The sequence below is a fragment of the Opisthocomus hoazin genome, chromosome 16 (genome assembly GCF_030867145.1).
Source record: "Opisthocomus hoazin isolate bOpiHoa1 chromosome 16, bOpiHoa1.hap1, whole genome shotgun sequence".
NCBI classification, from domain to species: domain Eukaryota; kingdom Metazoa; phylum Chordata; class Aves; order Opisthocomiformes; family Opisthocomidae; genus Opisthocomus; species Opisthocomus hoazin.
The window spans coordinates 21,565,003-21,579,987 of NC_134429.1; the positions used below are offsets into that span (position 1 = coordinate 21,565,003).

At 73.8% G+C, this 14,985-nt stretch overlaps 2 protein-coding genes across 3 annotated transcripts; both read right to left on the bottom strand.

The window, feature by feature from the left end:
• Window positions 1–108: 108 nt before the first annotated feature.
• Window positions 109–2,974, bottom strand: TNFRSF25 (TNF receptor superfamily member 25). The gene is given in 9 exon segments (XM_075437290.1): window positions 109–821; window positions 902–957; window positions 1,041–1,122; window positions 1,207–1,359; window positions 1,453–1,590; window positions 1,662–1,756; window positions 1,758–1,828; window positions 1,920–2,216; window positions 2,945–2,974. Coding segments are annotated over 9 exon segments (1,542 nt in total). The 3' UTR covers window positions 109–201.
• A 636-nt stretch (window positions 2,975–3,610) lies between these two features.
• PLEKHG5 (pleckstrin homology and RhoGEF domain containing G5) lies at window positions 3,611–13,514 on the bottom strand. Of its 2 annotated transcripts, XM_075437508.1 has the most exons (22): window positions 13,457–13,514; window positions 11,729–11,802; window positions 10,177–10,306; window positions 9,887–9,989; window positions 9,746–9,806; window positions 9,558–9,649; window positions 9,343–9,479; window positions 9,110–9,258; window positions 7,431–7,616; window positions 7,083–7,253; window positions 6,915–7,010; window positions 6,782–6,832; window positions 6,519–6,668; window positions 6,333–6,443; window positions 6,115–6,264; window positions 5,893–6,030; window positions 5,640–5,759; window positions 5,416–5,548; window positions 5,229–5,344; window positions 5,021–5,157; window positions 4,162–4,947; window positions 3,611–3,980 (listed from the first exon to the last, which is right to left on the bottom strand). In XM_075437508.1, the coding sequence occupies exons 3-22, from the start codon at window positions 10,217–10,219 to the stop codon at window positions 3,971–3,973; spliced, it is 2,940 nt and encodes a 979-aa protein (XP_075293623.1). In that variant the 5' UTR covers window positions 10,220–10,306; window positions 11,729–11,802; window positions 13,457–13,514; the 3' UTR covers window positions 3,611–3,970. The 2 variants fall into 2 exon arrangements, with proteins under 2 accessions (XP_075293623.1, XP_075293624.1); XM_075437509.1 differs by lacking the exons at window positions 9,110–9,258; window positions 9,343–9,479; window positions 9,558–9,649; ... (3 more) ...; window positions 11,729–11,802; window positions 13,457–13,514 and adding an exon at window positions 7,823–8,025.
• Between the last annotated feature and the right edge of the window lie 1,471 nt (window positions 13,515–14,985).

Sequence of the window (14,985 nt, forward strand, 5' to 3'; positions counted from 1 at the left end):
TGGCCGGGCAGCCGGTGTGCCGGGGCGCAGATTCCCCCCTGGCCCTGGGAGCAGGGGGACATAAATAGGAGGGGACATAAACCTGACATAAAATGTCTACACGGCATAAGTAACGATACTTAGGGGTATGGCTTGGCCGAGGCGCCTGGTGAGCCGGGGAGGGGCCGGGACGTCCCTCGGCCGAGGTGGCGGTGCCAGGGGTCAGCAGCCCGCCGACAGGCGCTGGCGCAGGGCCTCGGCGCAGCCGGCCAGCTCCATGCGCTCCAGGGCGTCGAAGATGCGTTCCAGCGTGGCGCTGGTCTGCTGGCACCAGCGCTTCAGCATCTCGTACTGCTGGTCGCGGATGTGGGCCACCTCCAGCTCCACCAGCTCGATCTCCACCTCGCGCAGCTCCAGCACCCGCATGAACTCCTTCCAGCGCCGCACCGGCACGGCGTCGATGACGGCGTAGAGCTGGCTGCCCTGCAGCAGGGTGCTGTGGGGAGCGGGGGGCTCCCCCTCGCCCCCCGGCCGTGCCGCCCCGACGGGCTGCTCCTGCAGCAAGGCCCGAGGCTCGGGGCTCCATGGCTCGGGGCTCTGCGTCGCCGTGCCGGCAGCACCCTCCGTCCCCTGCGCGGGGCACGGCAGGGTCCAGCGCGGGGTGTTCCCCCCCCGGGCACCGACCTGGCACCACGGCGGGGGGGCAGCCCCGGCCGGGGGGGTGGCGGGGAGGGGGTCGCTGGCCAGGGCGCGGTGCCGGAGACGCCTCCTCTTGTAGATGGCCAGGGCGCCCAGGAAGAGCGGCCCGGTGAGCACCAGCAGCACGTACTCCAGTCTCGAGCCTGCAAGAAGCAGCGGGAGCGGCCCCGTCAGTCCCCCCCACCTCCGCCCCCCACCCCCCCCGCCGCCCCCGGCCCCGCACCTTGCCCGCCGCCGCACACCCGCTGGCACTCCTTCCCGCACGTCTCCGGGGCGGCCCTGCAAGGAGAGGGCAGCGTGGGCGCCGAGCCGAGCCCCGGGCCCGGCGGGGGAGGTCGGGAGGGGGGGGGGTCAGCCCTTACGTGCGGCAGGGCCGGCACTCGCCGCCCTCGGCGTAGAAGTCCGGCCGGCAGCCCCCGCAGAGCGCGTCCTGCGCCTCCGAGCCTGCGGGGAGCGCGGCCGTCAGGGCGGGGGGAGGGTCCCGGGCCGGGAGGGGGGGGGGGGGTCCCGGAGGTCCGCAGCACTCACAGGGCCGCTGGACCAGCCGCCCAGCGCAGGGCTGGCACTGCCGGCAGCTGAACTCGGTGCAGCGCTCGTCCAGGCACTCGCGGAAGCGGCCGGGCTCGCAGCCGCAGGCGACGTTGCTGGTGGCCGAGCAGTTGGTCACCACGGCCTGGAAGGCTGCGGGAGGCGGGCGGTGAGCGGCACGGACCGGCAGGGCCCCGCATGGCACGGCTCGGCTCGGCCCGGCCAGGCCCGCCCGCCCCGTCTCACCCTGGCGCTGGCACTCGTAGCACGCCTGGCACTCGCGGAAGGTGTTGGCGTGGGCGCGGAAGGTGCCGGCGGGGCAGGGGCTGCAGACGCTGGCTCTGTCGCTGTCGCTGGTCGAGCAGGGCCGGAGCAGGAAGGTCCCTGCGGGGACGGCTGCGGTGACACCGAGCACGCCGCGCCGAGCCGCGCCGCGCCCCCCGGGCCGCCCTCACCTGCGGGACACCGGGCGCAGCAGCGGGCGGACCCCGCGATCCTGCTGGTGCCGTCGGGGCAGCGGGGCCGGGCGTGTCGGCGCGGGCGGGCGGGGGGGCTCGGCCCGGGCCTGGCGCCCCGGGGGGAGCGGGTCGCGCGCTGCCAGGCACAGCGCTGCCAGGATCACCTGCGGAAAGGGCGGGGGGGGGGGGGGGCGACCGGGCACCCCCTCCCCACCCCACGGGGGTCAGCCCCGGCTCCGCGCCCCCCGCCCGCACGCGCCAGGCCGGACCCTGTGCAGTGTGGGGCGACAGGAGCGGGGCGGGCACACCCCGCGGCAGCCCCCGCACCGCGCCTGCACCTCCCCCACACTGCAACGTGCCCGGAGCGGGGGGGGGGTCTGTCGTCAGGTGCCCCCGGGCGGGGCCGCCGGGCTGGCGGGGGAGCGGGGCCGGGCGGCGGAGGGTTAACGCTGCCGGCGGTGCGGTGACTTCCCCGGGGTTTTTCTCCCCCACCGAGGAGGCGATTTCCTCCCCAGGAGGAAGCCGGGCCCGGCCCGCGCTCTCTCCCCGATGCTATCGCGGCCCGTACGTGCGGCCCGAACTAGGTCACCGCTCCCCCGCCCCGGGCCAGCCCCGCTCCCCGCACGGCCCCGCGGGGGCGGACAGGTCTTCCCCCCCCAACCCCCCCAGGGCAGGGGGCCGGGGACCCGGCGGCCCGCGGGCAGGGAGCCGGGAGCCGGGGGATTCCTCGCCGGGTGTTGGATTTCCCAGCCGCGATGGCCCCGATTACGTCGGCTGAATCATTTTCTGTCAGCCCCCGTCGGCGCACGGGAAACCGCGCACGGGCCGCCCCGCTCGCTCGGCCCCGGCCCCTGACTCCACCGCCGGGCCCCGCACCCCCGCCCCGCACGGGCGGCAGGTGCCCCGCGGGCCGCCCCGGACCCGGCCTCCGCTGCCTCCCCCTCCGCGACCACCGCCCCGGCCCGGAACGCGGCCCCCGCCAGCCCCCCGCCCGGCCCCGCAGCCTCCTCCCGGCTCCGCAGCCCCCCCGCCCGGCCCCCGCAGCCCCCCCGCCCGGCCCCGTCCCGCAGCCCCCCGCCCGCGCCCTGGCCGTGCCCGCGGTCTTCGTGGCTCCGCGACCCCCCCGCACGCTGCAGGCGCTGCGGCGAGGCAGACCCCAGCCCCAGGGGCGCAGCCGGAGGGGGAGGGGGGCGGTTCCGCATGCTGGGCAGTGGGCTCACACGCCCCCCCTTCCCCGCCCAGGGGGTGCAGGGGGTCCCCGAGGGCACGGCCCCACTCACCCAAGCCGCCCCCGGGCAGCAGCGCTTCATCCTTGCGGCCGATGCGGGTGGGTCATGACGGGGAGGCGCGGGGAGTGGGGCGGGGGGCGCGGCGGGGCCGCTCAGAGCCCGGGCAGGGGGCCCCGGCACCCCTCGGCCGCCGGCCGCCGCGACGCGTGGTGAGTGAGCGGCACCCCCCCCCCCCCCCCGGGCTTTTACACCCGGCGCGGCGGGAGGAAATGCTTTTTTGGAAGTGGGTCCGGGGGTGCGAAACCGCATGACGGGAGCGCCGGGCGCGGGAGGACCCGGGCCGCCCCCCCCCCGCCCGGCTGGGGGGACGCGGGGGGCGCGGGGAGCACCGCCCGCCCCCCCCTCGGGGTCCACCCTCCCCCCCAGCAGCTCCCGGCCCGCCCGCGGTGCCCACCCCGTCGGGGCTGCCCGCGCCGGGCGCTGCGGGCCGCGGCCGAAGGAGAGGCGAGGCGAGGCGGCTGCGAGCCCGCACCACCCGCGTTTATTGTCGGGCCGGTGCGCGGAGCACAGCCCGCACGGGAGAGCAGCCCCCGCCGCGTCCCCCCGCGCTCCGGCCCCGGGGGCTGCCGCCCGCCTCACCCCGCAGGGCAGCCCCCGGCCCGGCCACCCCCCGCTGCCACCGCCCGCCCCGCCCAGTCCAGCCCAGTCCAGCCCAGCGCCGTCCACCCCAGCCCGCAGCACCGCCGGCACCGCGGCCCTCCCAGCACCTTCCCCGCTCACCACCGCCAACGTCGCCATCCCTTCCTCGCCCCCCCCTGAGCCGCCCCACGGCCCCCCGCAGCCCCCCGGGCCCCGGCCGAGACCCCCCCTCACCCCTCCCGTCGCCGCGGAGAAGGGCTCGGCCCCACCCCGGTCCCGCGTCCGTCCCCGCTCCGGGGAGCAGCGGGGCCCCGCGCCGCCGTGCGCAGGGCGCGCCCCCGCCGAGGGGACCCCTCCGCATCGCCACCCGCGTCCCCGGCTGGAAGCGGGAGCAGCTCCTCGGCGCGACCACGCGTCCGTCCCCGCCGTCCGGGCAGCTCAGACCTCCCTGCAAGGCATGGGGCGGGGGGGACCCTCAGCGCGGGGACCCCCGGGGGCCGGAGCAGCGTGAGGGACCCGACCCCCCCCCCCCCCCCCCCCCCCCCCGCGTGACCCCGGGGGCCGGAGCAGCGTGCGGGACCCGCCCCCGCCCCCCCGGGGACCGGAGCAGCGTGCGGGACGCGGCTTACGAGGCGGTCAGCGTGGCGGTGAGCAGCAGCGCGGTGCGGAGCCGGTGGAGCTGCGCCAGGGTCAGCTTGCGGTGCTGCGGGTCCGAGAGGGTCCGGTGGGCGGCGGGGGGGGGTCCGCGGCCGAGCCCCCCGGGGGGGGCCGCCGGGCTCTGCCCTGGCTCCTCGGGCTCCGAGAGCTCGGAGGTGGAGCTGCCGCTGCTGGCAGGGGCGGCCGGGGGGCCGGGGGCTCGGGCAGTCCGGGGGGCAGCGGCGCGGAGGTCGGAGAGGCTGCGGGTCTGGCTGAGGGGGGCCGGGGGGCCGGGGGGCAGCAGCTGGGGCAGGCTGGCCTCCGACTTGGACTTGGGCACCCTGGCCGGGCAGGGCAGGAGCTGCACGGGCGTCCGGCGGCGCAGCCGGGGCGAGGGGGGCCGCGGGGCTTGGGGGGCCGCGGGGGGCTCCCGCCCCTCCTCAGCTGCCCCATCAGGCTGCGGGCCGAAGTCCTGCAGGGAGACGGGTGAGAGGGTGCCGTAGGCGCTGTCGATGGAGGACGAGCGGCAGCCCCCGGCCGAGGGGGCCGCGCCGTGGGGCAGGGGGACAGGCAGGGCGCCCGCTGGCAGCTCCCGGGTCGGGGTCTCGGCGGAGGTGGGGGTCTCGGCAGAGGTGCCGGTGCCAACAGAGGTGGCGGTGCCGACAGAGGAGCCATCCGAGGTCGAGCCGAAGGGCCCCGTGTCCCAGTCCGGGGAGGAGAGCTCGTCGCCGCCATCCACCACCACCACGGCGAGGGTCTCGGTAGAGCCGTCGGAGGGGCTGCGGGGGCAGCAGGGTGAGGAGGGGGCTGCGCCGGGCCGGGGGTGCGTGGGGCCCGTCTCCCGCTCCCTACCACCGCTGTGAGTCCGGGCTGGAGCTGCCGCGGCGCAGGACGGTGGGCGAGCTGGCGGCCGAGGCGCCGCTCTCGCCATCCTCCTCCTCCTCTTCCTCCTCCAGGCGCCGGCGCTGCCGCAGCCGCTGCAGCAGGTTCTGGGGAGGGGGAGGCATCAGGGAGGCCCGGGGCGCCCGCGGGACCCCCGCCCGCCCCCCGCGCCCCTCACCTGGGCGTTGCGCACCGCCTCAACCCAGCTGCGGCACAGCGACTGCCCGCTGGCCTGGAAGGTGTAGGCGCCCACCGCGTTCCCCAGCTCGTTCAGGTAGATGAGGAGGAAGGAGCCTGCGGGCAGGGGCTGTCAGCAGTGCCCAGGGACCCCCGCCGCGGCCCCCCTCGCTCCCAGCGCCGCTCACCCGGGTCCCTGAGCTCCCGGCAGACGACCTTGTCCACCAGCAAGGGCTGCCGAACCACCTTGGTGCGCTCAGCCTTCTTGAGGGGCTTGGTGATGAGGAAGAAGTCGGTGAAGAGGAAGCAGTAGACGTCCATCTGGGGGTGAGAGCGGGGCCATGGGCACCGGCCGGTGCGGGCTGGCAGGTCGGGGCCGGGCTGGGGGCTCCCTGTCCCCCGCGGTCCTCACCTTGCTGTCTTTACCTTCCCGCATCCGCAGGCTGCCCTCGAGCAGGAGCTGCCGGGTGTCCTCCGGGGAGGTGCCGGGGATGGGCGCCGTCAGGTCCAGCCGCTGGAACTCCTTCAGCAGCTGCCGGGAGCCGCGGGCGTCAGCAGTGGGCACGGCGCAGGGCGGCACGGCAGCGGGTGGCGTTAGGCAGCACGGCATGGCACGACGCGGCACGGGGTGGAGCAGCGTGGTTGCTCCGCCGTGCCCAGCCTACCTTGTCGACCTCGTCCGTGCTGCCCTCCACCACCTCGTAGGCGTCGATGCGGCCCAGGATGGCGGCCAGGCGCTGCTGCTCCTGCCGCTGGCGCATCCGCGAGTTGACGTGGTTGATGAAGCGCTCCACGGAGCCGATCTGCGGCCGGGGTGATGGGTACGAGGGGCCGGGGCGGACCACCCCCCACCATGCCCCACTGCCCCGTGCCCCCCGGCCCCTTACCATGGCGGTGATGGCATCGCGGGTGCGTGGGTCGTCCGTCTTCTTCAGCACGGACTTGAGGAGCAGCGGGTACTTGGTGAGGCGCTGGTGGGGCTTCACCAGCATGTCACTCAGCTTCAGGCGGCTGCACTGCTCGTGCTTCTCAGCCCACTGCGGCACGCAGGCGTCAGCGTCGGCACCGGGCCGGCCGCAGCCCCGCCGCCGCCCGCTCCCCTTACCGTCACGTAGGCGCGGAAGAGCTCGCTGTCCCGCAGCAGCGCCCGCATGTACTCCATGCAACCCTCCTCCTCCATGCAGTAGCGCACGTAGGGCTTGAAGAGGGAGCCAAACTGTGGGGCGCAGGGGGGTCACCACGGGGTGCGGTGCGGCACGGCCCCCCGCCCCGGCACGCCGTCCCCCCTCACCATCTTGAAGCCGTCGAGGAAGTCGACGGGGTTGAGCAGGGCCCCGGTCCGGCGTGCCTTGGCCAGCACCGGGGCCATGACGCTGCGCCACAGCTCGCGGTGCAGCCGGATGATCTCCCCGATGTTGCCGAAGAGCCGCTCAGCATCCACCTGCGGAGGGGGCAGGCAGCTGCGCGGGGACGGCACCCTCGCCCCACCGGCGTGGCCAGACTGGGGTCCCATCCCCGACTCGGGGGTCCTCGGCCCCGCAGCCCCCCACTCACCTCGCAGAGCAGCCCCAACTCCTGCAGGTTCAGCAGGCAGCAGAGGAAGAGCTGTGGGGACAGAGCGGGGACGCGGTGGGTGCAGCCGCGGCCCCCCGGCCCCCGCCGCGGCGCAGCACGGCGCGGCACTCACGTCGGTGATGACTTTGAGCTTGCGGATGTAGGTGGCCTCGGTGTGCAGCAGCTCCCAGATGGCTTCCTGCTGGTGGCACTGCCGGCGCGACAGGGCCTGCCGGGCTCGGCGTCAGCGCCGTGCCAGCAGCCGGGCAGAGCCCCCGCGGCCCCCGGCCCCCCGCCCTACCTCCGTGCCCCGGATGATCTGCTGCCAGCTGTCCTCCAGCGCCAGCCCGGCTTCGTCCCCATCCTCCTCCCAGGAGTCACGGTCAAAGCGGAGCTGGGGCGGCAGCTTGGGCAGCCCGAAGGTGCCATAGGCGTGCAGCCTGCTCGCCAGCTGCTCCAGCTTCTCTGTCTCCTGGCCGAAAGCGGGGGGCAGAGCGGCTGGGTGGGGGGCTGGCAGGGACGTGCCACAGACCTTCTCCCCCTGTCCATGGAGCTGGAGGGGCTCGAGCCCCGGTGGGACCCATCCCAGATCCCCAGCATCGCTGCGGGCAGCTCCCGCACCCCGTCCCCGTGCACGCGTCCCACCTACCCGCCCGAAGGAGCCGGCGCCGGTGCCGGAGCCGAAGAAGCCGCTGAAGCGGCTGGCAGCACGGTTCTTCCAGGTGTCGGTGCCGTTGGCAGGCAGGGAGCCGGCACCGTGGGGGCCTGGCTCAGCGCTGGGGACGCTGGCGTCTCCCAGGAATTCCGTCATGTTCTTCCTCCGCCGGCCCGGAGCCTGCAGCGGGGACAGCCGGTGTCCCCCAGGTCAGTACCGGGCACCACGCACCCCATGGAGCCTGGCCACCACCACGGGGACAGTGGCATGGCGTGATGCTACAGCGGGGCTGACCCGAGCACCCAGGGGACAGACGGACACCCTGACGGCACCCACGGGCAGCGGAGTCCCCGGCCGCGCTCCCCTGCCCGCACTGACCTGCCTACCTGCATCCCGGGGTGCGGGTCCCGCTGCTGCCCGGCCGAGCCCGGGTGGTCGCAGTCAGGGGCCCCGGCAGCGCGGGGGGCTCAGGCCATCGCGCGGGCGCGGCGCCCACCCAGCCGCTCTCCCAGCTCAGACAGCGGAGCGGGAGCCGGGCGGGCTGTGGCCGGGCTCCTCCGAAACAAAAGGAGGTGGGGCCAGCGCCGAAAACCCCATTTCCCTCCGCCAGATAAGCTGGCCAGAGCCGAACAATTCCCCGGCAGAGATCAAAGCCCCCCGGCCGGCCGCGAGGGCTGGGTCACGGCCAAGCGGCTCCGGGCACCGCGGCCCCGGCTGCCTCCCGGTGCATCCCGGGCTGTGCCGCCATCTCCTCACCCTGGCATGAAGGGCAGCAGGGCTGGGGCTCCCCTCCTGCCACCGAGCCACCAGACGTGGCACATCGCTGCCATTGCCACTGGACCCTGCCACGTCCCCAGCCCCAGGCAGGCAGAGCCACTGCGGGCGCCATCACCGTTACTCACCGCGCCGCCGCGTCCCCAGGCGCCCCGCTCGCTGCCAGCCCCATCGCCCCAGCGCGGCTTGGCTGCTGCCTGCCCCCAGGAAGGTGGTCGGGGCCGAGACCCCCGCGGGGGTGGCTGGGGGCCCCCTGGGACCCCCGTTCCGCCAGGGCCATGCCGGTCCCGCAGCCAGGTGTCGTAGTGCTGGATGCGGGCAGCTACCAGCCCCGGCCACGCAGCCAGCGTGACACCTTCAAGGGCTGCCGGCGCGGGGCTGAGCACCGCATCCCCCCCGCCGGCACCCGCGGAGCCGCTCCCCGTGAGCATGGCAGCCTGCTCCCACGGGAGTGGCGGCCAGCCCGGCCCCACGCCTTATCTGGGGCCAGGGTCCACAGGGCAGGACCGAGCCGTGCCCAGCAGCCGCCTGGCACCGTGGTGACGGGAGGGCTGGCAGCCAGGGCGAGCCCCGGGGCCAGGGCAGCATCGGGCGGCTGCCACCGCCGCGGCCCCCGGGCTCCTGTGTGCCTTCGCTCTGGTGCCAGCCGGTGCACGGGGTGGCTGCGGGGCTGGTGCTGCCGGCCGAGCTGCCGCGCCCGGCACAGGGCGCTGCGGGCACCGCCGCCGTGGCACAGCCGGCACGGCACAGCCCAGCCAGGAGCGGAACCGGTGCTTGGGGGCTCTGGGGGGGTCTTCAGCCCGCTCTGCACAAGGCCACCCAGGAGATGCCGTACCGCTGCCCCTCGTCCCCCACGTTCCTGGCACCCTGCGCCCTGCCACCCCCTCACCAGCACTCACCAGGCTGTCGGTGCCCTCCTGGCGCCCCGGCACCAGCTCCGGTGCCGGCCCGAGGAGCGCGGTGCTGCCGGCAGGCTGCAGGATGGGCAGGCTGGCCGACCGGGCGTCCCGCGCCGCCTGCTCCACCTTCAGCTCATCCCCGGGCTTGGCTGCGGGACCACCGGGCGGTCAGAGTCCCCCGGGGCTGTCACAGCCCCCCCAGGCTGTCACAGCCCCCCCGGCTCCTGCCGCACCTTTCACCCGCAGGTAGTGCCCCCCGAAGCGGTACGCCTCGAACTGGAGGGAGAGCGGCGTGTGGGACTGGTCCAGGTAGATGTCCACCTTGTCCAGCTCGATCGCCTTCCTCTCGAAGACTGGCAGCAGCACCTCCCTGCGGGGACACGAGCCCTGCGTCCATCCCCGTGTCCGTCCCCGCATCCGACCCCACGTCCGTCCCCGACAGGCTTACCCCAGGGACTTCTTCTTTGCGGCCGGCACGATCTCCGCCCCGACGTCAACGCTGAGGTCGAACTTCAGGGTGAAGCACTCCTTGCTAGGGTCCTGGGGGAGGCGGCAGCCACTCGCCCGGGGTCCCTTCCGCGCGGGGCCCTGCCGCTGCCCCGCTGAGTGGCCCGGGGAGAGGGGCCGGTGCCTTACGTCCGTGTGCCTGCGCCAAGCCTTCTTCTTGGGCAGCTTCAGCGCCGAGCTCCTGCGCTCCCTACGGGCACAGGGCGGGCAGGGTGACGGGGACGCCGCGGGCTGGGGACGCGGAGGGGATGCAGAGGGCTGGGGGCTCACCCTCTGCCGTCCGCCGGTCCCTCCTCCTCCTCCTCCGGGTCGGAGGCAGGGCTGGTGCGCGGGGGGCACGAGCGCGTCGACATGTTGCGGGCCAGGATGGAGCCTGAAAACGGGCGTCGGGCTGGGCTGTGCCAGGACCCCCGGCCCCGTGGCAGCCCCCGCTGCATCCCATTGCCCCCCCTGTGCTGCGCTGACCCCAGGCCTGTCCCTGCCCGTCGCTGGGCGCGCCGGCCCCGTGGGCTGGCAGAGCTGCCGGGAGCCGTGGTGTGGCCACGTCTGGCCCGGCTCACCTGGTGCAGGCAGGTCGAAGCGGAGGCGGCCGTCGAAGTGCATGGTGCCACGGAGCTGGCCGTCGCAGAGCTCACACAGGCTGGGGGGGCCGCAGCGACCCCCCGGCTGGCACTCTGCGTGGTGGCATACCTGTGGGCACACGCGTCAGCTGGGCACGGGCTGCCCGGGGGCTGCTGGCCGCGGCCGCGCTGGTGGGGGGGGGACGGGCAGCACCTCCAACAGCAGGGACCCCCCGCCCCATCCCGACCTGCCGCGGGCACCCCGCTCACTGAGGCCAGAGCGGGCGTGGGGAAGGCAGCGCGAGCAGGACGTGGCCATGGGCAGGGTGTTCTGCAGCACGGAGCCCCCTCCCCGCTCCGCCACACTGACTGGGGACCGCGGGAAGGCTGCAGGTGCCTGGGCATGGAGGGGGGGCCCGGGGGCAGTCACCTGCGCTCATGCCACCCGCACCTCGCCGGGTGCCGGGGTCTGCGCCCCCGTGCCGCAGCCCCGCTGTGCTGGCGGGAGCAGCCGCCCGCAGCAGGACGGAGGAAGCGAGCGTCTGCAGCCAAACAATGCTCCGAGCCGGCGCGCTTCCTCCGATTGTGCGCCGGCCGTGGCCGCAGCCCCAGCCCCACCAGGCATTCACAGCGGGTTATTTTTAACCCCCCGGCCGGGCCCCCAGCACGGTGCATGGCCCGTGACCCCCGGCCAGTGCCGGCCTTGCTGGGGTCCGGTTGGCTCCACCGCCAACGAGCCCCACCGCACCACCAGTGCGTCCCCGCGTGGGACCCCTCTGCCGCCCCGCACGTGGAGGGGTGCGAGGGGCTGCCGGGGAGGAGCGAGCCCTGCCCGGGCTTGCCGGCAGCCCGCCGTGCCGCTGCCGGGAGGAAGCGCCCGTGCAGCTCCAGCCACCCCCGCTTCCTGCCCTCCTTCCTCCCGGCGCTGCTGAGGTCAGAGCTGACGCGCTCCTGCCACCCGCGCGCTCCCCGAGGGGCCACCAGCACCGCCACGCACCCACCGCCACGGCACCCACCGGCGTCCTGCCCCGGGCCGTGGGGCACCCCCAGCCTGACCCAGGTCACCCCGTGCCCCCAGCCCCGCTCCTGTCCCACCGCGTCTCCCGCCCCAGCACCGCCGCGGCCGTCCTGGCGCCCAAGGGATGGGAGCACAGCCGCAGGCTCCAGGCAGTGACCGTGGCCGGCGCTGGCTCCGTGGGCATGCCCTGGGAGCCGGTTGGGGAGAAGGGACTCTGTCTGCACTCCAGCGTCATGTGAGCGAGCTGGGGGACAGATGGGCCCGGGGGGATTAGCCCGAATCGCACCAGCCAGGGGAAATGGGCAAGCCGCCGCCGTGCTGCTGAACGCTGGCAGGACACGACACCACCAGTGAATGCACGCCCAGCACAGGGTGGGGGGACCCGGCTGGTGGGGGGGCTGCCGGGCTGGCAACACCAGGGGGCTTTGGGGAGAGGCAGGTCGGGCAGAGCCGCCCGCTGCCCCTTCTCACCGGCGAGCGCGACAGCAGGCGCCAGCAGCAGGCAGCTGCCCGGTGCTGCCCCACAGGACCCACCTTGGCCGTGCTCCTCTCGGCGCAGTCGGGGCTCTGGCAGCACGGCGCGGTCTCCTCCGGCGGGCACGGCTCGGCTGCGGGAGAGAGGGGGAAGCAGTGCCCGGGTGCTCGGTAAGCCCCCCCGGCCCCGCTCCCAGCCCTGCCCGTGCAGGGGTGCACACCAAGGCTCCTGCGCTGCAAGCCCCACAACGCCTGCTCCTGCCCGCCCCGCAGCCCATCCGGGGGGACGAAACCTCATGCCCGAAAGCCAGCGCTGCGTCCCCGCTGGGATCACTGCGCATCCCCCAGCGTCAGGATCCGGCACCCCCAAGCCGCAGAACCAGGAGGCGGACCTGCCCCAGCTCCTCCGGGGCCAGCACGGACCAGGGCTGCAGCAGGGACGCTAAACCTGCCGCTTGCCAGCCCCAGAGGGGCTTAGGAGCCACTTTAAGCTTTGACAGTTAAATCGGCCTTGGGGACAAATCCTATTTTGAAGGCTTTTGCTAGGTGTCGTGTCTAATCGTGTAAAAATAACAGACTCCGGGCAGCTTGCGGCAAGCGAGCAGCACGAACGCCCTGCTGCATGGCAGCCCCGCCGCGGGGCAGGGATGCTCCGGTGGGAAGCTGCCCTGCCGGGCATGGAGCCGGTGCGGGGGATGCAGAGAGGCCGGCTTGGCCAGGCTGCACGGCAGCACCAGCCCCGCAACAGCGCAGCCGGCGCAGGGGCTTCCCCTGCCACGCCGCTCCCCTCTCCCGCACCCCTCCTGCCAACAAAAACAGCACCCGCGCCGACCCAAGCGGGACCGCGGCCAATGCTGGGGTTAGACCCAGCGTGCAGGAAAACCCATCGCTGGGGCAGCGCCGAAAAAGCCGCTGCTTCTGCCTGGCGAGGGAGCGGCCATCGGGACGGGCGCTGGCTGCCCCATGGCGCAGCGGAGGGCTGGGAGCCGGGGCTGCCCCCGCGGCCGGACACAATGAGGGCTCTGTCCCCGCGGCCCCGCAGCGCCCGCCGGCCCCCGCCGTTTCACTTGACCTATCAGGAATAATAACGGAAACAAATACGAAATTCTTTCACGCACCCAAGGGAAAGTTTTCCAAACTCACCGAAAACCTGGGGCCGGCTGGAGTGGACAGCGATGCCGGGAACCAGCCCCACACTGCAGCCGCCGGCAGAGCCAGAGCCACGAGGCTTGTCCCAAACGCTGACCCCGGCAGCGGGTCACCCGTGCTCAGCCCAGCGTGTGCCGGCTGGGAGCTCCTCAGCAGGAGCACGCAAAGGGACCCCCAGCTCCCGGCGGAGGCAGGGGGTGTCCGGGTCCCTAACGGACGCTTCGAGGGCCAGAGGAGGGATCCTGTCCCCACCAGCTCCCTTCCCTGGCCGGCCACCACCTCCTCCTCCTCCTGCTGCCGCCGGCTCTGCTATCGTGCCCAGCTCTCCCCGTGATGGCAAGCGAGTTTGGAACCGGACCGTGCTTGCAGCAGAGCACACCGCAGCAGCTCGCTGTTTGAGATGCCTGAGCTGGGAGGGAGTGGTGCTGGGGGCACGGGACGGTTTGCTGCATGCTGCCCAGCTGCACCTGCAGCATCCCCACCGCATCGTCCCCACCGCATCATCCCTGCAGCATCCCCCAGCTCTCCCCACTCTGTCCGGAGCATCTCCCGGCCCCTCGCCCTCGCTGCCAGGGCTGGAAGTTTTTGGCCAAGCGCCACTGCCTGCCGGGAGCCCCCCGCATCCCCCCAGCCACCTACCCCCGAGCTCCTTGCTGATGTCCAGGCTGGAGCTCCAGGAGAAGCGCTCCACCGCCCCGTACTCCAGCCCAGCCAGCCCAGCGGGCAAAGCCTCCAGCTCGTAGGCACCCCGCTTCCTCCAGTACAGAAACATCCTGGGGTCGCGGCCAGGGCCCCCCGGAGCCGTGCCCGCCCCGCCGGGGCCACCGGTGGGACTAGCCGGGGGAGCCCAGCTCCGGCTTTAAGAGCGGGTCGCAGTCTCCGGACAAGCGGCGCATTGAGGCCGGCGGCCGGGGCCGCGGGGCAGCAGAGGGCTCTGCGGGAGGCTGCCAGCGCCCGCGCGGGGGGCGCACAAAGGGCCTTTCTTCAGCCTCCCACAGACATTGCACAAATTTCACTTTCCGCCGTCTATGAAAGACATTCGGCCGCGGAGACAAGACGCGCTTGTGATTAAAATAATCAGCATGAAGAGGGGGGCTGTTCGGCAGCTCTGCTGTCGGATGGATTTTGGGGGGGCAGGAATGCACCACCCCGAGCCCCCGCCGCACCCCCACACCCATGGGCACACTAGGGACCCCCGGCCACAGAGGGAAAGCCAGGAGTCTTTAGGGGGGGTTTCCCCTCTGCTAAATTGGAGCAAACGGGAAAGGACCAGATAGGGCTTAAAACCTGCAAAGGCAGCAAAGGACGGCACCTTTGTCCTGCCTCCCTAAAATGGAGGGAGAAATGCCTCTCCCTCAGACAGAGGTAAAACCAACACACCGCGCGGGACCATCAGCCAGGCTGAGACCACCCCACCCCCCAAAGTCCTCAGCACCAACAGCGTCTTCTCCCGCAGTGCCACACGCTCCCTGCCGCTTCGCTGCTTCTAGGTGCCTTTTGCCAGAAAAGGTAGCCAGATATCAGAAAACCCATCATTGCTGCAAAGCCAGCAGATGCTAACACGTTAAAAAAATCCCCATCCTGCTGTATTCAGCAGATCCTTGATGGCTGAAGTGCCAAGTAACCGATTTCCCACCGATCGCAGCACTGGTGGGACGCTGCGCTGAGGTTCACGCTCCAAAGCCCCTGGCTGCTCTCCCCCTCGGGCAGACCCTGCACCATCCACCCCCAGGCCCCGGCGGGCGCGGGCAGCTTGGACCCCCGGGAAGGCCCGAGGCCAGACCCTGCGGCTGGGCGCAGGGGTTACTCACTCGTCCCTTGGCTGAGGCGGGGACCCCGCAGCCGGCGCGGGGTCTGTCACCCTGGGCCGGGCGCGGTGGGTGCTGGGGGGCCGGTGACGGCACCGAGGGGGACGCTGGGCCCCGGGGTGGTGGCGCTGGGCGTTCCACCCGCGCTGCTCGCACGTCTCACCTTTCCCAGCACCTTTTCCACCCGCTCCCCGGCGACTCCCAACTCCCGTCTCGTCTCGCCCCGCCCGGGATTTTCCCCCGGCTGCACGGTGGCCCCTGTATTTATTTTAGCCACTGTTCGGGCAGGGTTGCCGGCCAAGTTCTTGCTGCACTGCCAGACCCAGCCAGATGGGGATAATTAGGCCAGGATTAAGTTAA